Genomic DNA, 24599 nt, shown 5'->3' on the forward strand with positions numbered 1-24599 from the left:
CCCGGTCTAGGTAGGGTTAAAAGAACCGGCATTTCGGACTTGTCAAAAAGGAAATTAAAATAATGCTGACAGCGGGATTCAAACGGCGAACTTAGCTTCCCAAAACATGCCAGACAAAGCACCGAAGTGCAAAAGTACAAATGAGTAAAATGTATCTCATTGACATTCCTGAGTAAGAACAATAAAAAAAATCAAAACTAGAATTCCGAGATCTAATACCTCCATGAAATATGATCTTGATAAGTAAATGTTAATTTCTTCTTTAATTGTCCAAATGACCGCATTAACATGATATATGCATCGTGATGTATGTTAACTTTTGATTAACTTACAGATGTCCCAAGTATGACATTCTCATCATTCACCATTTCGAAATCATAGAATTTTCACATTAATTATGCAAATTAGGTCATCATTTGCATAATTAGTATCTGTTGAAGTTCCGCCTGCCATAGGTTACATAGTATAATGTAAAACAATGTAATTATAGAATTTCCTCATTAATTATGCAAATAAAGTCCTCATTTGCATAATTTGCATTTAATTATGTACATCGCTCTCTCAGCTACTTACACACCAAAAATAATGAAAATATGTTGTTCCTGTCTGGACTTATTGGCTTTTAAACATTACGCCAGAAAGTGCCCTGCAGTTCCAGAACAAGCCGCTAGGGGGCCCAAACTCATGTGACTTCTTCCCAAGCACGAGAGCTACCTTCCATCAAAATTTCATGACCCTAGCATGTCCAGATCGCGAGATATCAAAACCGGAAGTTGCGCTGCAGTACCAAGGGAAGCCACTAGGGGGACCAAAATCTCATCATTTCCAGTTTTCGTCACACCCTACCAACACACCAAGTATGAAACCAATCCATCCAGGCGTTCTTGAGTTATCTTGTTGACCAACAGACAGACGGACGGACGGACGGACGGACGGACAGATAAACGCAACTGAAAATATAACCTCCATGACACATTTTATGGAGGTAATAACGGATGTAAAAAAGAAAACTAAAACGGAACGCCAACATCGGGACTCGAACCCTCGATGTCCGGGGCTTAGACGAGCATCGCTGCCGATCGAATGTTCCTACGTACGAACTAGCTGGTGCTGAGGCCGGGCAATAAATAAACATATAAGGATTATATTCATGTTATTCCTTATTGCTCACGACCCTTCATTTTTTCATGGCACACCTCGAACTGTGGCCGTGTCGATAAACCTTCTTGCGTTTCCTGATTTACATCATTCATGCAGTTGCAAAAAATCGATATTTTTCTTCCGTGTATTAGGCGTTGATACAGATTTTTGCGGTATTGCTTAAACGCACTTGACTACTATGTATGCATATGAGAATATGAATGTGAATTAAAGATACCCAATTCCATGTGCTTTCTTCATGAATGACCACAGTCAAGCAAGGCATGACATGGCATGCGCATGGCAATCACAAACAGCCAAAACATGGCATGGCATGGCCTATAAATGGTTTGTGAATTGGTTCTATGTACCATAGCTGATGGGGTCCAACCGAGGCTAACATACGTCTACGTGCATTGTGCTTACCTGGTTGGGATGACATAGTTGTCTCACCAGGTAGAGCGGTTTATTCATCGTTTTGTGCGCCCCTCTTTAAGGGTTACTATTTTTGTTTGGTCCGAAATACCACCAATAACAGTTTAATGTAACAACTACCATTCCAAGATACCAAAGTGCCTGCCTGCCTGCCTACCTACATTGTACCTACGTGCATTTAAGCCATTTCTATTACCGGCCTTAGGCCGGCAAAAAGTCTTCTGTATTATTAAAGCCGGTATAACCGCCCTTCGGCCTAACACACCAGCTTCGCAGGCACGCGGTAGCGGCACTCAACAGTTTCGGCTATGTTTTCATGACAAAATCACCCTCAAGATGAAATTAGATAGCCAAGAAAAACTAGCTAGAGTCACCTTTGCACTCAGAGTGACATTTCTGTTGACAAACCCCGTTGACCATCTCCGTCCCCTCTCGGCAGATGATGAAGTCCTTTGCCGGCCTGTCCAGTAGTGACAGCCCCATGACCTTGACAGGAGACTCTCCACTGCCGAAGGAATAGTAGCGAAGGGACGCCAACTCGTTGAATGTGAAACTCAACCAGACGTGTGGACGCTCCTATCATCATTTTGAGTGAAAAAATGTTACTGGTTTTTCTTAAAGAAGGAGCATCTTTGTAAATGGACGAATGCCTAAGCTACTGATCTATATACACGCACCTCATTGTCAGGCGTCTTGCCGTATTGAACGACAGTTGTTTTCTCGTCCACATCTTCAGTCACACAAACAAAGTACGACTGGTACAGGGTTGCCGAACCCAGACCACCGGCGTTGTCATTTAGGTGGGTTGTTTGTAGCCGAAGTGCCTACAGGTGTGTTTTGAACTAACTGTTAGTCCTATTACACATTGCAGCCCGCAGCGCTATCTCTATAAATACTAGTTTATACTCTTAAGTGAATTAATCGGAAATTACATTCCTGATGAAAGTTGAGGAATCTTGTCTACACCAGGTACAACTCTGTCCATAGTCCTTGGAATAGCTTCATGCTGACATCTTAAAAGCACTGACATCTCCGTTACTTTCTGTCCCATACAATTGTGAAAGACATGCCTAATAACCTATACTAATGCGCATATCTCAGATTTTGGTACATTTAGAAAAAAATCCATGGCCTTTGAACAAAAAAAAAAACATGTTAGTGAATGTTGCTCAAGAAGAGAATCAATAGAAAGGCAAAGTGCTATTCTAATCTTGATTTGCGTAAAACACAGGATATTGTGTGTCACAGGAAATCTTGCCGGTTTAGGGTACAAGTCACAACAGTAAGCGTGCTGACCTTATATAATGCAACTCCCTCAGGTGAGATCTGTACATATATCCAGGTCTCATGATTTTTCGGAATGCTGGCAAACACAACAAAGATGTCGCCGTCTGATGCTGCAGTGAAGTGGATACACTTTCCTTCATCGGTCGGATCGAAGCGATGTGCGTTTGACCACTGGATTCTACACGGAACGTCTCCAACTGTGTCACTGCAGAACAGCAAGCAACAAATTTATACATAATACGCCCCCCCATCTTATTATGTCATTTAGGGAATACCAAAATATGATTCATGTGAATATATTATGATTGCTTGACACATAGTTTACTCACCTTTTCTGGCTCAAGTGGTTGAGTAGTTTTTTGTACTCAGCTCTTGCTACGTCATGACCGTTTACCCAGTCTGGTAAGTCTTCAAGAAGCGCAGCCGAGGCCTTAAAGTCGTCATCCGTCACCGTGAAGACACCTGTTCCCTCATCATACGTCATGACAAGACCCTGGACGCTGACCTGCGGAATCGTCATATAACAGATCATCAGATGTAAAATTGCTTTTGTAAAGTTTTCGAAACAAGTACTAGGATTGTAAAGAAAAATGTTATGTTGAAGAAAATATATGATGTTTCAAATTGTTTACCTTTTTCCATTGGACGTCGTTGCTTCCTCCGTTTTTGTAGCCATCATAGAGATGTGGCACAAACCCTTTTCTTGTAGAGAACCACTTGTGACGATAGAACTTAAGTGTCAGCACGTCTTGTGCCTGAAGAATCCCTGGGATGTCGTACGGCATGTCAAAGACAACTGTGAACTCCTTTCCTCCGGTCATGTCTTCCCATGTGGGCACGCCGGTGTTGTCTTCCTGAAGGAACGCCAACATGGCGGTCTCACAGCCTGCCTCTCCAGCGGGCAGGAGGAAGTCTGAACTCAGGATACGACCCTACAGGTAAAACATGCTTAATGAGTAATGTCTATGTTCTGATATTTCAGATTACCATCATCAATGGACTGGAACTTCAAGGCGAATGAAGCTCTAATATATATATATAATATCCTTGACTGCTTCGATACAACAGGTATTGGAACAGGTACATGTACAATAAAACACTTGATGAGATGGAATTAAGTTTATTTACAAAACGGCATTGTTACTGTAACAAATATTCTTCTTACCTCTTCTAAGTACACTGTAACAGCACGTTGAAGTGCCAGCCTCTTCTTGGTCATGCTGTCCTCAAGGGCTTTACGGTTTTCAAAATTACAATAACGGATCTCAGAGACCGTTACCGCCTCAGTCCAATTCTTACTTCCTTTGTCACCAACTCCTTGTTTTGTTGTCTTTTGCGTGTAATATTTTCGACCAGTTCCAACTTCTGTCTTTAGGTTCCTAAAATTATAATAATTAGATTATTCCGTATTCTACTATGGTCAACTTTATATTGTTAACCGCGTATATTACAGATCAAGTCAAATATTTAATTACCCGTTGCTCTAAGAACATTACCTGTGTGCATGCACTATTTACTTATTATATATATATATATATATATATATATATATATATATAATTAGACACCTAGTATTAGAATCTTGTCTAAAGTGATAACCTGTCTATTTTGACTACTTTATTCAATTACCATTTACTATTATGAAGGTTTAAGTGAAAAAGGCTATTTACATGATTGTATAGTCTTACCTCCTACCAAAGCAACCATAGTCCACCTCTCCTGCAGGGAAGAGCGAGACGAAGGGGATGTTCAGTAGATCTGAGACCAGCCTCAACACGAAGGAGAAGGGTTTGGGGTAATCGTTAATGGACTCTAACCAGTCCTTCAGCTCTGTTGTTAGGGCTGTCGTGTACATCTCCGTGATGGCAGCGGCGATCTTCTGGTCTCCGCCTTGAACCACCAGAACCTCGTTACTGTACTCCTGGGATAATCTGGATGGTAGTGATAACATATTGAGCTCTGATTTTGTTTAGTGGAATTATAATGTAAATATAACCACATATCGGCTCTAAAATTAAAACATTCCCTTTCAGTAATGCATAGGTGTTTTCTGTGAATAAAGAAGAGCTTTTAAAATGAATATGCACAAGTAAATGCAACTGACATTAAAAAAGAAGCAAGGTCATTCGGTACAATGATAATTATACATTTGCAAATCACACAGCAGCACGTATTTGTAATTGATAATAAACAAGTTGTATACATGCATATATATATAATTCTTACATTAACAGACTTACTCTTGCTTCTCTTCTTGTCTGTTGGCCTGTGTTTCAGAACCGGAAGCTGCTTGTCCAGACGATTGTTGTGATTCGGTCTTCGACTCGTGCTCGTGCCACCAGCTACTGGACTTGGTCTGTGACGCCTGCGCTGAAAAGGTACTGAGAGTCATCTTCCAGTCAGCCTCGGCTTTAGTGGCGAATTCAGACATCGACAGGTCCTTTGTAGCTTGTTTTGTTTTGATGATCTTCAGCTGGCCTCCGAATTTGGCTGACTTGATGTAGTGTGTTCCCCAGCGGAGGTAGAAGTTTTCTGAAATGGAAGTGATACAACCTTGCTGTATATAACAGCTTACAATAAACCTGTATTAAAAATTACCATTTGTAGCGGATGCATCACCACTAAAGTGATTTTAACTAATTATTAATACGTCATTTTTACAAATATTATTCTAATGGTGGCTGAGAGTAATGTATCTGCCTTACTTAAAGAATCAAATGGATTTGATATACCTAAACAGAATATTATTTCTACTTACGGAATATTATTTCTGCTCCGACAGAGAAGTAGGACTCAGGCAGGGAGATAAAATCTCGTAAGAAGCCCACGTTTAACTGTTCAGGCGTCACGTCATCCATAAAGATCTCATACCTAGGGATCAAGAAACACAGGATAGTAGCAGGCCATTCAATTTCCAAAGCAAAATAGTCCGAATATCTTTCATCTTTGGCTTTTTAGTGCTAATACCATTTCATACAGAAAACAAATATTTCGTCATGTAATACCACTGTATATTTGACATGTAAAAGAAGCAGCATCATTTGTCACCTGAATATGTTTATCTCCAGCATGGCCATGAATGTTTGTGTCTGCTTCTCACTAAGCTGACCGCTGGCAGAAGAGCTGGCACTGATGCTTGATGATTGGCTGGATGTGCCCCTCTGACTAGATCCTCCTCCTCCTGCTGACCAAAGAAGTCCAAACGCTCCACCCACTGTTCCGTGTCCAGACGCCTTGTTGATCTCTTCCTGGAACATCGCCTTGGCAGAAGTGACGGCCGATTTCTCCGCAAGGTATTGTCTGTATTCTTCCGTTGAGCTGAAGGTGTAGGATTCTACATCTGTGTCGTATATACCTTGCACGGTCATAGAGTCAGGGACTTCGTTTTTACCGTATCTGTTCAAAGAGAAAAGAAGTTCCTATGTATTCGGTTCGTTAAAGGGAAATCTTGAAATTGGCCGAATTTTCTAATGAAAGCAAAATTAGTTTAGATGTATGATAACATTCCTAATGATGACATTCCTTCGACTAAGGGTTTGGTATTTATATTTTATTTTCTGTATTCTGCAAAAGGGCACACACACACACACACATACACTTTACATTTGATTTCAGAATTTAATCTGTAGTTGTGCCTGGATGATTATTACTTTCGCCAAGAAGGTTATGATTTCAGTAACGTTTGCCCGTCTGTCCGTTTGTCTGTTTATCTGTCTGTGAACAGATGAACAGACTTTGTGATGGACATCCAAGAACAGTATAACTCAAGAAGCCTAGTATGCATTGTCATGAAACTTGGTAGGTTGGTAGGTCTTCATGAGAGCTAGGAATAATTAGATTTTGGGCACCCTGTCGGCTTTCCTAGATACTGCAGCAGAACTTCCGGTTGTAACATCTCGTGATCTGGAGATGCTAAGGTCACGAATTTTGGATGGTAGATAGCTAGATAGCTCTTGGGCTAGGGAAGAAGTGACATGGGTTTGGGCCACCTAGCGGCTTGTTTTAAAACTGCAGGAGTGTTTCTTGAAAAATAGTTGAATTAGGATAACTCAAGAACCGGTTGACGGATTGTCTTGATTTTTGGTATGTAGGTAACTCAAGTGATGCTTGACATAACAAGACGACAACTAAGCAAACCAGGGGCTAATTTGCATAACTAAGGAGGGAATTCTATAAATCTGCTTCGTTCCATAACAGGACCATGAAGCGCTTGTGACATATGCATTTGAGAACGAGAACAGCCTATGGAGCTATAGATTATGTAAATGAAGATGTCATTTGCATAATTAATGAAGAATTTATATAGTTTCATAGTAGTAACTGCATTTGGAAGTTAATACAAGTGAAGATGAACAGCAATGAAGATAATTCATTCAAATCATGACCATATTTGCATAATTTATTACAAAGTGCTAGAATAGCCTTTTTTGTTAAGATCATGCTGTCATTGGGTGGATAATATGTATCAATGGATACAATCCATGTAATTGGTGCTCTTTTTTGCAAAATCAATGAATTACAATGTATAATTTGTCCACCGATCAACATCAATTGGGGAAGGTATGAGATCGTGGGATTGATATTAAAATGTAGTTAGGTGGTATCATATAATTGACTTCGTTTGGCTTAAGTACTTACCTATCAGCAAGCTACACAATTCCGAAATCAGAGTAGGGGTTGATATCATGAAATCATTAGTCGTAAGGGTTTTAAACTATTTTCATTTAATGGAAATAATTTTGTAGTTCTTACGTTTGCAAATTTTTGCATGATCTCTGGATGACACTTTTCTTCCTAGACTCAGCCGAGTACACGCCTCTTCCGTCAAACCCGACGCCGAGGTAGGTCGCACCGTCAATCAGGTTCTGTTTATTGCAAAGGTTTAACAACTTTTCCAAGAAACATTAAAATGGCCAGGGTGAAATATTGGAAATTTCGGTACACATGTTGGAAGAAATCAACATCACAAAACAAGCAAACCGTTTTTATTACCGTAGCAATTATTATGATAAACGCCCAATGTTCAGTGTAGTTTTGTGTCTTTTAGTCAAATAGATCTGAAATTTATTGCAGAAATAGACTGAATTTAACGAATGCTCTCTCACTAATAGGCAGACGTAGCACTTACCGGACAGCCTGTTCTTGGTATCTTGGCCTTATAGCAGGGGTCTCCATTCTTGTAGCCTGTCCCGAAGCAGCCGTTCATCAGAACTGGTCCTAGTCCGGCTGGGTAGGTGTAGGCTAATGCCTGTCCACCGGAACTGACCTTGTCTTCATCTCTTTTAATATAATAAAGCGTACTATTTTGTGATATGAACAAACTTTATCTTGTCCTTATCTAGTATTAATAAACTGGTACATGTGCTTAATTTCCGTTTATAATTTCCTGTGTGTGCAAATGTTAGCTTAAAAATTAAAGTAGACTTTCCATGCGGTATGGCATGCTTAAATGAATATAACATTTCCATGAGCTCTCATCACATTTTTTAAAAGTCCATTTTGACTCTAGCAAAATATGTTCAAACCACCCTTGGTGAAAGCTGAAGTTTACACGCTATCTATTTAGGTATGACACATTTGGTATCTATTAACTGTATCTGTTCATCTTGTTTTGTTGTGACCTGTAATAAAGGTCATTTATTCATTTATTAGTTCATCCATTCATTTGGTTGCCGCAACATAGTAATGAAGACAACGAAAAGGAGTAGGATTGTGAGAAACTATCGTAAACCAACCTGTCTTCCTTGTACTTGTACTTATGGCGGATATCCCAACCTGGTGGTGCGTACATGTTACCCATCGTGGCGCCTGGTCTAGGAACAAGCTGGATGTCCGCCTAATAACCGTAAAATGTTTAATAAAGAATATTCGTGAAGATATTCTCACAATCAGTGTGTTACCGCAATGTACACCAGGGTAAATGGTCCATTTTTTGTGAAGCTAAAATGATAAATCATTATACCAGATATAACTGGCTTATCATACCATCTTATATTCAAAGAACTGTTCTGTTGTTTTGCGTACGAATTTAACTCAAATTCGATTCTTTTTTTTTTCAGAGGAAGGGGTGGCCAAGCTAAATCTGGTCAGACTGCGCCCGAATTTTAGCCAACGTTATCCAGCTTGCGATTAGGAAGGTTCTGAATGTGTGGCAGGGGGTTAACCCACCTCTTCCACCGGCCTGTTCAAACCGGCTGCCAGCCTACTGGTGTCCTCCAGCAGTTCTTTGTACTCATCGTCGAACTTGTCCATCTGTTTCCCCAGGTAGTTCTGCAGACCGCTCACCACCTTCTCCTGGTGGTTCTCCACTACGCCTTCCGCGATCCTGTCGCCAAGCTTGCTCACGACTTTTCCACCTATTTCTTTTGCTGCCGCTGCCAGAAATGCAGGGACTACCTTTTTGGTCTCTTTGTAGCCGTCAGTAGAACTTCCAGCCTTGTTCTGCGATGCTATATCATTAATGAGGTTAATATCATGATCTTATTGCTGGAATCTGAGTAACATAATCTACTAGAACAAATTCTATAAAAAAGTAACCTGTTTATTCTTCTCCCAGGCCAACAGCTACATATAACTTAAAATAGTATTTCGAAAATTAAAGATTGACGATCCAAGATGGCGGATAGTTTTAATATGCATGACGTCATTTTTTGACGTCACTTTGTGTTGCTATGGGCAACATACGTTATTGTAGACCTTGACATTCTATCATAACACTTTGTAATTAAACTTGTATTGTATACCATTAAGTTAAACGAGGATAGCCTTTCTAGACGGTTTTAGGCAATAAAATAACATGAATGACGTCATAATTACGTCAGAACACGTCATAATGATATGGAAATTGATTTATTATTATTCGTACAGGGTCCTTTAAAAATTTGGTGACAATACGATATGACATTTACGAGTTCTGAGGGGGGGGGGCGAACGAGCCCCCAAAAGAGTCCAGTCTAGGTAAAGTTAATTGATAGAGACGCAATGTTTGATATTGGAAAGTGTGGTATCCTACAATGGTTTTATCAAATCAATAGGGGCTCTGGAAATATGTTTCTGTCACGTCGTACTTCTGATCTACAACTGCACCTCCTTCAAGAAATATAATAGTAGTCACCTTCTGAAGTCGGGCCTTGGTTTTTAAGTTCTGTCATGCCGTAATTCTCCCCTACATCTGGACCCTCTTTACCGCCGTATTCTGTAGTTGAGAGAAGATGTATTATTTGAATAAGTTACCACGTTACGTAATACGTGTACGAAAACGTATCATATCATGTCAAAATCTAATGCTCTCAGAAAATTGAAATAAAGCGTTGTTGAGGTAGGATAAAGGTAAATCAAATATCAGTGACAGCTATAGCCATTTTCCGTAATTAGATATGTCTAATGTGATGATTGAAAAAGTGTTTGGTGCTAATAATTATATTTTGTATCAGGCCACACTACAGCCACGCGCGCATTTATTTTGCCCCCTCCCCCCCAAACGCGTATTTCGTCACATTCGTCCGCTCGTTTCTCCTTTGTCCTGGCCGGTCTCCTGGGCTCCGACTGAGAATTCTCTTGTTTTACGCTGTTTTTTTTCAGCACGCAGGTGCCAGGTGAGGGTATCCAGCAGGTGTATTTGAGGTCACGTGGACTGTTCCTAACCTGGCTACGCCCCCCTTGACTCAATTAGAATAGTCATACCTTTTGAATCATAATCTGTCTCGTGGGAGTTTTGCTGTACATCCGCACCTCTTTCTCCCTCCACTTCTGTAAAACACGAAGCAAGTTACACAGTAGATATATGTGTCCTTGTAAGATAAACGCTTTTATAGACAATGAGTCCTGAACTATAATTGCACGTCGTTAGTAAAGACATAAAGGATCATAAGTGTTAATAAATGCGATGTAAAGGAGACGCGAGGACAATCGTTACCTTTTGGGGTTAGATCTTGATCTCCAAGTCCTGTCATGTCTACATCTAGAGTTTGTTCACCACCGTCTTCTGGAGTTAATAAGAATGCCATATGTACATTACTAACCAGTCCAATAAATAATTCTTTCACACAAATGCTGTCGTTTGCCGCCGTTTTTTTTACACAACAAAATCGTATGCAACAAATGTGCTCTTTTACGTTTGCTCGGCCTAAGCGGAGCAAATTAGGCCGAGCAAACGCAATATGGTGGGATGGATGAGTGGCCTGTTTAATGGTAGACCGGACCAAACAAAAAATAGTAGCCCCTAAAAAGGGGCGCACAAAACGATAGGTAAATGAGTGAACCCTTCGATCGTTCAATGGATCCTTCAATCGTTCAACGGACCATTCCATCGGCTCGCTGCTATTCCTACAGTCCTTTCGTAGTCTTACGTGCTTGAATCGCTAAAAACTGTGCTACAATAAGATTAAAAAAAAAGCTCACATTACAACACGCCTGACAAAGGTACACATTCACAATATGATTTCACGTTAAAATGTCGCTCACGCGAGTCATAAACTGGCAAAAAACACGCACTGTTCATCTGTCCATATATTATGTTAATGAGCCTGCAACTTGTACCGCCTATCCTTGCCAGGAAACATAACTAGTAAGTGTGTTGGTGCGTAATATTTATTCCTTAAGCTGCGGGTCTCGGATATATCCGGGATCACAGTACATGTCCTGTGTGCGGGTCTCGGAATTGGGGTATTTCTTGGGCGAAAACAGCCGCGTTGCCAAACACGGAACTGATTCCGCGCCGCTAGCGGCCGGAAGGGGTCAGGGGTCAAATCGCATTACGTAACCACTACTTACGTCATTCCCCGGTTAGATTTTCTCAAATGGCGGCTGTCGCCTGCCGAGAACTTTCTTTTTGGCGACGCCTTTGGGTTTGGGTCGGAGGCATTTGTGCAAGTACTACGATCGCTTTGAAAGAATTTCAAAAATTACACGAATTCATTCCCTAGGGAATTGGTTTTGAGGTAACCTTCGCCAATGTGGTTTTTGGACCAAGCAGGTAACTTACACCGAGTGCCCAAGTGCCAACCATCCAGCTGCCTGGCATGATTAATTACTGGTCATCTGTCTTCTCCCCACACCATGGATGAAGAGCACAGCTGTCTTTGGCCAAAGATCATTTGATCAGGAATCTGATATTCCCTCCCCAAGAACATTTAGGCCGGTGGGGTGGGTTCATTCAAACAAATCACACAGATAAAAGAAATTATCTGTTCTTTGGGGACAAAAAAGTCCTAGGAGTAACAACTTCAGATCAGACGTAAAATCCAGTCTCTGGTGGAGGATAGAGTAAAGTGGAGGATGGTTTTAAGTTTGGTTCGATCGCGAAGTCGACCAAAGTAAAGTATGTAAGTTTGTCATCATGAAATCTATATTACTGGGGAAGAACGGCTGATTCCTCTTATACGTGTATTTGGTATATTGCCCCACACCTCCTCCATCCATCCTGTTAATTTCACTACGTGCATGTCTTTATAAGATATGGATACGGAAATCTGTTTTTCTTATAATTGTGATGTAGATTGCTAGCTCCACCACATGAAATGATATATATCATTCAGTCGTCGCCTAGGCAATGATTTTTATTGCCTCAGCCTTGTTGTTTTTAGTGTCTTTTCGGCCATAAATTTCTGGGTTTTGTCACGAAATGTCTTGATTTACGCTGAAATACGTGCTTGGGGACCTTGATAGTATAAATTTTAGGGGAATTTATCTCTCCCTCGGCGAGGATTCTCCAGAAAGTAGCGACGATGTGAGAAGCACACGGAACAAAATTATGGCCCCGATGGGAAGTTGTACCTAGTAGGTAGGAGTTGGAGAACTTGGCATTGGCCGCGGACAGTGACAGTGGGTAGACGTTGGGGCGAGGAGTGTTATGTACCTATGATTTTTAGAGCTCAAGAAAGAAGAATACCGTCCTTGTAATGTATTAGCCTATCATGATCAGCTGAATAGTCAGTTCAGCACCCAGGACAGTCTGTAGTCATAAAATTCACCGGCAGTAATATCTTGAGTCGTTTTTATTCAATGAAAGTAATATTTATGTTGTTGTATTAGAATTCACCAGGAGCTCTATATTCCAAGTTAAAGTGGATTGAAACTTCGTAGGTGGGTAGGTTTTCATGAGACCTTGAAATGATTAGATTTCGGGCCCCCTGGCGGCTACCCTAGGTACTGCAGCATAACTTCTGGACATGCGAGGGTCACGAATTTTAGATGGCAAAAAGTTCATGGGCTAGTGAAGAAGTGTCATGCGTTTGGGTCCCCTAGCGTCTTGTTCTGGAACTGCAGGGGCATTTGTTAAAAAAAAAATTCGAAGGAGGATAACTCAAGAACCGGTTGACGGATTGTTGTGATGTTTGGTATGTAGGTAGTTTAAGTGATGCTTGATATAATCAGATGACAATTATGCAAATCAGTAGCTAATTTCCACAATAGATGAGGAAATTCTATGAATCTGATGAACACTTGTGACATCTACTTGAGAACGAGAAAAACATCTGGAGGATATAGATTATGAGGACCTAATTTGCATAATTAGTGGCAATTTTTTATCATTTCATAGTTGTAACTGTTGGGAATTTTATACTTGCCACATTTGGAAGTTAAGTGAAGGTGAACAGCAATGAACATAATTTATTCAAATCGACCAAATTTGCATTTGGTGGAGAATATGATCAACTGATATAATCCATGCAAATGAGGCTCTTATTTACAAAATCAATGATTGAAATTGTATAATTCGCCAACCGGAAGGGTTAACAACATTTGGCGAAGGTATGAGATCGTGGAACTCATATCGTTGAACGTCTTGTTTTTTTTTGTCGATGCAGCGTAATGTTGCTATTACGCTAGGTGCTAGGCTATGGTGCTAGGCTGGTGAAAACTATGCAATTTACCCTGGTCTCTCTGATTGCAAATACGCTACAGCTGTAGTTCTCCATATTTCCAGGCACACAGTCAGATTTCACAGGGAAAAATCTTTGCTGTCAATTAAAATCTGTAACAGATTTAGGCCTCTATTCTGTATGTTGTGAAAACAGTAGTTCATATTTAAGAACAGCATATTTTCTGCAAACAACATATTTAACACAACATATAGCTTTGTCAAGGATATTGACATTTCAATGACAAGACTGCGTAAAGTGTGTATTTTACAGTAAATTCAAAATAACGGAGAATCTTGTAATTGCTTTGAATTATCAACATTTAGCGTATGTTTTCAGCAATACTTAAGTTGTCAAAAATGAGTCTTTAGGCTCGTTGCAGTTGAGTCAAATTTACCTTAATTATTAAGCTCCCTACCATAGCTGCTTACCTTGACGTTTTTTTTTTGTTAACCTTAACATAAGGTAACTACTAACCAAATTTATTTAAATCAACCAATTCTAAAAAGCACGGCGCATACAAACACATATAGAGGTCACGGGGGAGATTGGAATCCAGAATCCTCCAAGGGTAGATTGGAATTCCTACCTCCCCTTGGGTAGAATGTAATTCCTATCTCCCCTAGGAGAATGATTGGAATCCTCCTAGGGGAATCTGGAATAACCCAGGAGACATTGGAGTCCTGATATTCAGATCCCAATTCAGTAGTAGAAATACTAGAATTCATAGATTGAATCAATGCACACCTAAACTTTCAATCAATTTCAGTATAGGTAAGTCTAACGTTATTACTATTGTAGGTGAATTACTAGATTGGAATCAAGATTTGTCCTGGCATAATTGGCAGTTCCATAATTGCAATCTCCCTTAGGGGAGATAGGAATTCCAATCTCCCCTAGGAGGATTCCGGATTCCCCATGATTCCAATCTCCCATGTAACATATACAAACAACCCATTAAGCAGATCAATACTTCTACTCACCGATGGGATTCGATTTTTTGGACACAAGGCCCAACTTCTTTATTAGTTCGTCAAGTTTTGTCTCTTTATTGTCGACAGTTGTCCCTTTGGTGCGAGTCATTGAGGCCTCATCAATAGTTTCCTGACCTACATAAAAGATTTTAATAGAAGATGTTCTAGCCGCAGTTGTCGTGTATTTCCTACAACAAGTAGTATATCAGGAAGTTTGTAACAGCTTACTCATACATGGTACATGATATTGTGTTCATTAAAATGTGTGAAACCGATACTTTATTCACGGAACAGAGAGGTACAAAGAGAACAATGCACAAAGCGTTAACTAACCTGCCAACAATCGGAGCTGATGCAGGAGCCTCTCTATGTTGGCAGAATCCCCCGCTGTAACAAAATAATGGAATTATATTAAGACGTCGTCGAGCAAGGCTCCATCCCGTCCAGGCAACTTATCCTGCAGAAAAACCTGGGTTAACAGAACCAGTCACAAACATAAAACCCAAGTTAAAACTAGGCTTAACTTTAACCCTACCTAGACCGGGCTTTTTTTGACATGGGGGGACGGGGGGGGGGCGTCTTTTGACCCTCCCCCCAAGAACTCGCGAACGATATGTCGTATGACCACCAAATTTTTAGAGAATGGTGTACTAGTGAAAATTTATCATATCTACAATTTTTATGTCGTTATGACGTAATATGACGTCATTATGACGTCATTAATGTGATTTTAATGGCCAAAACCGTCTAAATAGGTTTTTCCCTGAAAACTAAATGGTATTCAACATAACTGTACCAAAAGTGTTTAAGACAGAATATTATGGTGTACTAAGTCTTATGTTGCCCTTAGCAACACCGGTGACGTCATAAAATGACGTCATGCATATTTAAGATATCTGCCATCTTGGATCATCAATCTTGAATTTTCAAAAGTAGTTTTTTTTTTCATTATAAAGCCTAAAATACATTGTAAACATACTAAAGACCTTCATTTAAACCTTTTGTTTGGAAAAAGAAATGGAAGTATTGATGAAATTTTAATGAAAATAACCTGTTCTAATGATATGGTCCGCCATCTTGGATTTTGGCCAATGACGTCATCAAATTAGCATAAATTATACATATTTAATCATCAAATTTACATAAAATTATATGGGATATTATTAATATTAGAAACCATGAGTAACTTGATATAAAACCCTTAAAATTCTATTGTTGAAACAAAAAGTACTAAATTTAGCAAAAAATGCCTGTCAGAAACCCGTTGCCATGGCAACACAAAAAATATTATCTTATTCCAATGATAAAGAATTGTTGCCAACAATATTCTAGGAAAAGTCACCAAGTTTGGTCGTTCTACGGCTAGCCGTTCAGATGCTAGGTGACATCAAAGTTGCCGCGGGCACTTTTAGCTCCCCCCCGGTCTAGGCAGGGTTAAGTCACAAGCTAAGGTGACAGAAAAACAGTTCAGTCTAATTTTGCATAGTTAAGGCCTCTCCCAGGTAGGTCTTTTGTTTGTTTATTTCTGTACCGTTATTTATATATATTATTTTTCTCATGAGATCCTGATTTGAATAAATATTGTTTAGTGATGATCAATTTCACTGACCTTCCAATTAAGGTTCCAGGTCGGAGTTTAATTCTGACCAGGGTTCAAAAGAGTGCGCAGCAAATTCCTGAATTTCTTCATGCAGCAATGTTTAAAAAAATGACGAAAAAAGTACCTCTTTCCTCTAAAAATTTACTTTTAAAGGGCCCGATAATTCCCAGGTAGTTTGGCTGCAGGATATATCAACCAAGTCCATTAGGTAGCAGAATGACACCGTTTCAACTAGCACAAAATATTCCGACCCACGTTCTTGACGGAAGTGACCGCCCGCTTGGCAGAGAGAGTCAGATTTTCTACGAGCACGAAAAAAAAACGGTCCGAGACCTTATAGCAAGTATTAATTCCTAGCAGTTACTACTCTAAATTTTTAGCATTTTCACATGAATTATTCAAATTAGGTCTTCATTTACATGATCAATACCTGCAAATGTTCCTGTCATTCTTAATTACATATTTCACAGTTAAGATTCCGGGTCGGAATTTAAATCTGACCGGATATCCAAATAGTGCGCAGCAAATCGCCGGATCTGTGAGATTGTCACTCTAGGTTTGCCTCCCCATAGCTCGGCGATAGTTGGAGATTTTCAAGTAGGTTTTGAATTGATCAAGAAACCTTGGCATTGTAGTGATTTTGGCATGGTGAAGTTGGACGGCCAGCGAAGCAGAACTGTAAGAGCAACTCTTACCAAGTAGAACTGTCCCCGTTTCTTAGTCCAGTGATGTACCACGACGCCACACGACTAATTATGCAAATAAGCTCCTGATTTGCATAATTGTAATCTGATTTTATCAAGCATCACTTCAGATACATACATGCAAAAAACTACGACAGTCCGTCGAATTTAAGTTATCATCCCTTAAAGATTTTCAAAGAAACTGTCCTGCAGTTCCATAACAAGCTGCTAAGGGACCTAAGCTCACGTGACTTTTTCCCGAGTGCAAGAGCTACCCATGATCCAAAATTAATGACCCTAGTATGTCCAGGTCATAAGATATTTTAATATTATATTTTAATATAATTTATTTAGATACAATATATTTAAATATAATATTAAAAAAACTAGTTTGTTTGTTTGTTTATTATTTGCACAGCAGCAATAAAAATGATACATAATAAATCAATAATGAATAAAACAGGAGCAGGAGGAGGGAAAAAAGCTTATTTAGCTTATGCTAAGCTCTCTTACTCTATACTAACCAAAAGTAAACATAATTGAATTGAAATAAGGCATACATACAAAAGGAATTGTTATCAAAATAATTAAAAAATTGGCAAAATGATACAATAACAATAATGAAACAGTAGTATACATAAATTGAAATGAAATTGATAATATAATAAATAATATATACATACATAAGGAATTGTTATTATAATAATTCAAACATAGGCAAAATAAACAATAACAATAATGACGTTCTTACAAGGGGAATATGGAAATGAGTACTTTGTCGAGTTTGGTAAGTATAAAAATGGGAATTAATATTTAAAAGACCATTAAATGTGTCTGGAAGAGAACAGTTTAGGAATTTAAACGTAAATAGCACCAGGTGAAGTCTGTTTATATAAAAAATATTCAAAATCTTAAGTTTTGTAAAACAAAGGTGCAGAATGTGCGTGGAAACTGGCGCCGGTGGCTGAACGAACAAATCTTTTTTGAAGTAAAACTAGGGGCTGTAGTGTGGTTTTGTAGGCGCATCACCAGACTATATTCCCGTAGGTTAGATATGGGTATATTAAGCTATTGTATATGGTAATAATGGTTTTTTGAGTAAGAAGATGTTTAAGTTTTCCAATAATACCGATAGTTTTTGAAATTTTTTTTACCTAACATAGTTATATGTGATTTCCAGGTCAATCGTTCATCAATGATTATACCTAAGAATTTGGCTTGACTCTCTTGAGAAAGGGGCACACTTTTTAAAAAAGATTTTGGCGCTTCTGTTGTAGGTTTTATTTCTATTACAGAAAAAAAGGTAGTATGTCTTCTTAACATTGACTGATAATTTATTTGCCTCAAACCACGATATAACCTTTTTCAATTCTTCGTTAGCCAGGTTTACTAGCGTATCAAAATTCGAGTTTGAAAGAAAAAGATTAAAATCATCTGCAAATAGGATAAAGAATAGAATTGAGGATGCTTTTTCGAGGTCATTTATATAAATAAAAAAAAAGTAGGGGTCCTAGTATCGAACCCTGTGGGACACCACATTCTATTATTTTAAGTTGTGATTTATTATCATTAACGTATTGCTGTCTATCGGATAGATAAGAAGAGAACCATTTTATTGCGGAGTCACATATACCATATCGTTTTAGTTTATTGAGTAGAATTGAATGATTGACTGTATCAAAGGCTTTAGATAGATCAAAAAAGAATCCTATAGTGTATTCTTTGTTATCTATAGCGGTAGATATTTTTTTCATTAAGTGTATGAGTGCTAGAGAAGTAGAATAGCCCTTTCTGAAGCCATATTGGTGTTTATAGAGGATGTTATTTTGATTTAAATGTTTCAGAAGACGATTGTATACTAATTTTTCCAAGACCTTAGATACGCAGGGAAGGACAGATATTGGTCGACAGTTATTAACATTAAGTGGATCGCTGCTTTTAAAAATAGGCGTCACTTTTGCGACTTTTAGTGGGTGAGGAAAAACTCCATTTTGCAAGGATAGAGACAAAGTTGCGCAGCAGTACCAGAGGAAGCCACTAGGAAGCCCAAAATCTAATCATTACCAGTTTTCGTAATACCCTACTAACGCACCAAGCTTGAAACCAATCCATTCAAACGTTCTTGAGTTATTTGTCTACCAACAGACGGACAAACGCAACTGAAAATATACCCTCAATGACAGGTCAACGTTAAAACCCCACCTTATCATCGGTGTATATAGTGAGATAATCCCTGACAAGGCGCTCACTCGGTGGTATATTTGGTGACTATCGCACCTGACCATGGATTATCTCACCATATACATCATTTATTACATGTACATTTACAATGTATAATCCTATTAACAGATAAATGGACACGTGTCAATCATTTGGATCAAAATTAATGAATTTAAAAAAAAGAAACTGATGCCCTTAGGAAACACCGAAAATTATACAGATGACTGACTGGTATAAAATTGTTGCTTTATTTAACGACTAATGATTCTAGTGGAAGACCTTTAGAGATCATTTGATAAAAAAAATAATGGTTCTGAATAGGGTTCAGTGGCAACACTGTGATTGTCAATAAAGTTTTATCTTGAACCTTGTAAGTGGTAATAAACATTTTTAAAGTTAGAATTTTATGTGTCTGACTCTTACTTAATACTATTAAAATATCAATATTAATTTGAAAAGAGATGATTTATAACATACCCACAGCCATGGCAAGGATGATGGCCAGGGCCAGTGTTGGAGTCCTCATTGCTGTTTGCTGTACCTATAAAAACACATATTTTAAGTTCAAATGACACCATTTTGGCAAAGAAACAGATATATAACGTACAAGGGCATCCACGTTGTAGGTCAGTGTCAGAACATTAATGGAAGAGTTACGTATTAACTAGAAAGGCCGACATTTGCCTGGGAGCAAATACAGCATATTTCAGTCCATCTCCCTCCCACCCAAAAGTGGACTATTAAAAACTTACCCCAGTAATGATCTTAGGCACATAAAATTGAATGCGTGGGTCATTGCGCACGACTAACGTGCAACGTGACCCCAGGTAACCCGCAATGTTCGATGTGTTCGAGCAGTGTTCGATGGCCAACGACAGATGGAACGGGCCATTCTTTAGATCGAACGTGGAACGGGTATAGCACTTTTGGCCCTTTTTTGGCTGAAAATAGCCATTAAAAACCCCTAAATGAGTCATCTGGAAGTGGTGTATGCCAAATATGTTATTCCTTCAAGTGGAATGATATTTTTCTATGTTCATCTGTAGACTCAGCCGCCGAAAAACTATGCGAGCTCATTCTCGAAGCCAAGCAACAGTGCGTCCCCAGCAAAAAATATTAATCAGACCGAAAGATAAACCCTGGATTTCCACAGAAATTCGTAAACTTATGCGCTCTCGCGACAAACTACACAAACAAGCCCGGCGTCTCAACACACATGCAAATTGGGTTGCATACCGTAAGGTACGCAACAGACTCAACAACCTCATTTCCACTAACAAATCCAATTATTACCAACGTCTCATAGAGTCGCTTAGTGACCCATCCATTTCCAGTAAAAAATGGTGGCATGTTGTCAAATATTTTTACAGACCGAAGGTTTCTACCTCCATTCCACCTCTTCAGGAGGGCAGTTCTTATATCTTTGACTCGCTTGAGAAGGCTAGAATCTTAAACCAATATTTTGTTTCCCAGTCGACTATTGACGATTCACACGCCTCTCTCCCGGCCTTTGACTACCTTACATCCAGTCGGCTTTGCCACATCACTACCTCCCCTGATGAAGTTTTACTGTTTATCAACAGCCTGGATACTGGCAAGGCCCATGGTTACGACAATATCGACAACCATTTTCTTAAAATTATTGCCCCTCTAATTGCAGATCATATATCCTTTGTCTTTAATTTGTCACTTTGTCACGGCCTCTTCCCCGAAACTTGGAAATATGCACATGTTATACCGATTTTTAAAAAAGGCGACCCACAAGACAAATGTAATTACCGACCTATATCTCTACTGCCCACCCTGTCAAAGGTACTTGAAAAAATAGTTTACAAACACCTCTATAATTATTTGATAAGTAACAATCTTTTATACCGTCTCCAGTCAGGCTTTGTCAAAGGTGATTCCACAGTCTGCCAGTTGGCCTATTTTACACATACTATATTACAAGCTTTAGAGGCAGGTAAAGATGTGCGAGCAGTATTTCTCGACTTCTCACGTGCCTTTGACAGGGTGTGGCACGCTGGACTCATCGTTAAGTTGCAACGTATCGGTTTAGAAGGACCACTCATTAATTGGATTGACAGTTACCTTAGTTACAGATCACAGCGTGTAGTCATTGATGGCCAGTCTTCTCCCTGGGCCACCACCAACGCTGGAGTTCCACAGGGTTCAATACTTGGTCCATTATTTTTCCTTATTTATATAAATGACATTGTAAATGATCTTGTTTCCCTCCCTTTCCCCTTCGCCGATGACAGCTCCCTTCTCCAGACTGCTGAAAACCCCCTCGATTCCGCTGTTTGTTTGAACTCTGACCTGTCCAAAATACATACATGGGCCACTCAGTGGCTCATGGAACTAAATCCGACAAAATCGGAAGAAATGTGCTTTTCAGCCAAGCGCGGACCCCTAGTTCACCCACCACTCCTTCTTAACAACTGTGTTATAAAGTCTGTCAACACCCATAAGCATATTGGGGTCATCTTGTGCTCAAATATGTCATGGAATTCCCATATTAATTACATTATATCCAAGATATCCAAAAGCATTGACCTCTTTAGTGGCCTTAAATTTAAACTACCTCGCAATACCCTCGAACCTCTTTACAAATCATATATACGCCCCTGTCTGGAGTATGGCGATGTCATCTGGCACGGGACGACAAGTGAGGAAGCACAACTCATTGAACGAATACAATATCACTGTGCCCTCGTCGTGTCAGGTGCCACTAAGGGTTCGTCTTACCTGTCAACTAGGCACGAACTCGGGTGGGAAACATTATCAGATAGACGACATGTTCATCGACTTTGTTTGTTTCACAGAATCGTTCATGGTTTAACTCGCAACTACTTGTCTGAAATATTACCCGCGGCCATTTTTTCATCATGTACATATGACCTACGCAACAAGATGAACTTAAGATCTCCTAGTTACTCAACAAATCGTTTTGCTAAGTCTTTTGTTCCGTACTCGACACACCATTGGAATAATCTTGATTTGTCAACTCGTTCTTTAAACTACTGTCATTTTCGAACCGCTCTCCTCAAAACCATTCGGCCTGTTAAGTTCAAATACTTTAGCCATGGTCCTCGTCTTGCCTGTGTACACCTCACACGCCTTCGCATTGGCACTTGCAGCCTAAACCACAGTCTCTTCACACGAGGATCACTCGACAGTCCAGCTTGTAGCTGCTGGTGCCAATGCGAAACAGTGTCACATTACTTACTCCACTGCCCTATGTACAACGCCCAACGCATAATTCTCCTTGGCAAACTTTCCAGGCTCTTAGGACACTCCCTCAACTTTACAGTTTTGTCTGACAACGCCAAAATGTTCCTCCTTCTCCGTGGTAGTCCCACATGTTCACTCATAGCAAATTCCAACATTTTGATGTTAACCCAACAATTCATCACCACAACAAAACGCTTCCAATAATCATTCTCTGTCATCTTTTTCTGTGTCCTACAGTTTTATCTGCTTCATCATTGGGTGGGGAATCGGACTGCGCTCATAAACATTTCAACATCTTTGTACTTTATTATACCACTTCACATTTTGTTATCCCTCATTTCCTTGTATCTCATTTATCAAGTGGTAGCGTCAAAATAAGTATTGTAACTTGAGTGCGCTATCACTTTGTCCTGTACTTTGTCTTACTTGTGCAATTAATAAAAAAAAATATGTTATTCTGCATTCTGCTATTATGTAGACACACGTTCAAGGTACCCTTGTACAGAATTTTAGATCATTTGGTTGTAATACCAGGGCTCAGGATCAAAAAAATTATTTTTTTTTTGCAAAAAAAAAAAACCGTCATAGAAATTTTTCAAAGGCATGAATAAAAAAAAACGAAAAAAACCCTGCGGGGTATCGGCCAACTCTACCTCCATGCCAAATCCATTTGACTGTGTGGCAGGAGGAGAAGACGGATCGGAGAAGAAGAAACATAAAAGAACACAATATATTTCATCCATACCAAATGGTATTGATGGTATTAACTGAAATATAATAAGCGAAATACGTAAAAATTAGAAGGAAAAATTGCTGTTAAAGTTTTACATCTCAAGTCAAAGAAAAATACTATAAAATCACACAATCAATTCAGCTAAGATAAACTACCAGACCTCAGTCTTGCTCTGACTACCGTGGTGGTAACATGGGTGGATGGCTGTTAAGGCAGTCACTTTTCAAGATACTTTGAAAGGTAAGTAATAGATAAGGAATGGAAGTATGGTTGCACATAAAGGAGTCAACTTCACCTACCCCAGAATATAACGTAATGACAACACTGACTTGCCAATCGCTGCCTAGTAGTGTCAGACATTGTTTGGCAGTTACTACTGAGCTCAAATACAATATACTATTTCCTTTTGATGCAACCAAACAGACTGTAGCCATGTCTAGACACACTTACTATCAAATCTAACTCAGCTAAGAGGAAGCCATTTACAAGTTACAAATATAGATATCTACAATAAGGCATTTTGATAAAACTTTTGAGAGGGCTGATTAAAGTGTTGACATTTGAGGCTCTGGCAAGAATCTGGCAAATATAAGATCTATATGAGCCAAAAACAGAGCAGGTGCCAGAGCATGGTCTGAGATGACTCGATAATGGTCAAAAATTTGATTTCCGCAAATCAGAGCCCTTATTTGCATAAATTATATCAGTTGATCATATTCCACACCCAATGTCAGCCTTTTCTTAAAAAAGGCTATTATAGCAGTTCCTCATAAATTATGCAAATGAGGTCATGATTTGAATAAATCACGTTTATTGATGTTTACCATAACCTAACTTTCAAATGTGTCAAGTATAAAATTCACAGCAGTTACTTAATTATGCAAATTAGGTCTTCATTTACATAATCTATATCTCCAGATGTTTTTTTTTCGTTCTCAATTACATGTCACAAGTGTTTTAAAGTCGTATTATCGAGCGAAGCAGATTAATAGAACTTCCTCATAAAGGCTGTATGTAAGAAGTGTAATCATAAGTACGATAAGAAACCGCCAGGAATTGCGGTCTCCGGCGTTTAGAGAAAAGCTGGGGCTGATGGGTGACTTTTTTCCGCGTTTACTGCCTCGACAGCGAGATGCCGCATTAAAGCGGGGGGGGGGGCACCCATTTCCGACAGTACTATACCAATTAATAGATGTATGTACAACTGAGACAGGCCGATGCACGGACATGAACTCAGAAGAGGAAAAATGCGGGGTTGTCTGGTAACTTTTCCCCGATTGCGATTGCTCGGCCTAACGGGCTCGGCACCGGGTGGCGATAAAATACCGACTGGGAGTAACGTTTGATAAAAACTACAGAGTTACGCTAACAATATTACATTGTGATTGATAGATTTTTTTAATCTTTCAATTACAATCTAATGTTGCTAAT

At 39.3% G+C, this 24599-nt stretch overlaps 1 protein-coding gene across 1 annotated transcript in view; it reads right to left on the reverse strand.

The window, feature by feature from the left end:
- The window catches only part of LOC109462237, a 27356-nt gene extending 7629 nt beyond the window's left edge, over positions 1 to 19727 (reverse strand). The window contains exons 1-17 of the mRNA XM_019758772.1: positions 19679 to 19727; positions 10546 to 10611; positions 9977 to 10057; positions 9031 to 9311; positions 8598 to 8698; positions 7991 to 8141; positions 7679 to 7727; positions 5911 to 6241; positions 5621 to 5733; positions 5103 to 5394; positions 4551 to 4793; positions 4028 to 4241; positions 3495 to 3794; positions 3192 to 3367; positions 2872 to 3067; positions 2253 to 2399; positions 1950 to 2151 (exon numbers count right to left, since the gene is read on the reverse strand). Of these exons, the coding sequence (XP_019614331.1) occupies positions 1950 to 2151; positions 2253 to 2399; positions 2872 to 3067; positions 3192 to 3367; positions 3495 to 3794; positions 4028 to 4241; positions 4551 to 4793; positions 5103 to 5394; positions 5621 to 5733; positions 5911 to 6241; positions 7679 to 7727; positions 7991 to 8141; positions 8598 to 8698; positions 9031 to 9311; positions 9977 to 10057; positions 10546 to 10611; positions 19679 to 19727 (2992 nt within the window). The remainder of the gene's footprint in view (positions 1 to 1949; positions 2152 to 2252; positions 2400 to 2871; positions 3068 to 3191; positions 3368 to 3494; positions 3795 to 4027; positions 4242 to 4550; positions 4794 to 5102; positions 5395 to 5620; positions 5734 to 5910; positions 6242 to 7678; positions 7728 to 7990; positions 8142 to 8597; positions 8699 to 9030; positions 9312 to 9976; positions 10058 to 10545; positions 10612 to 19678) is intronic.
- Between the last annotated feature and the right edge of the window lie 4872 nt (positions 19728 to 24599).

Source organism: Branchiostoma belcheri, unplaced genomic scaffold (assembly GCF_001625305.1).
Source record: "Branchiostoma belcheri isolate BF01 breed outbred unplaced genomic scaffold, Haploidv18h27 scaffold114, whole genome shotgun sequence".
NCBI classification, from domain to species: Eukaryota; Metazoa; Chordata; class Leptocardii; order Amphioxiformes; family Branchiostomatidae; genus Branchiostoma; species Branchiostoma belcheri.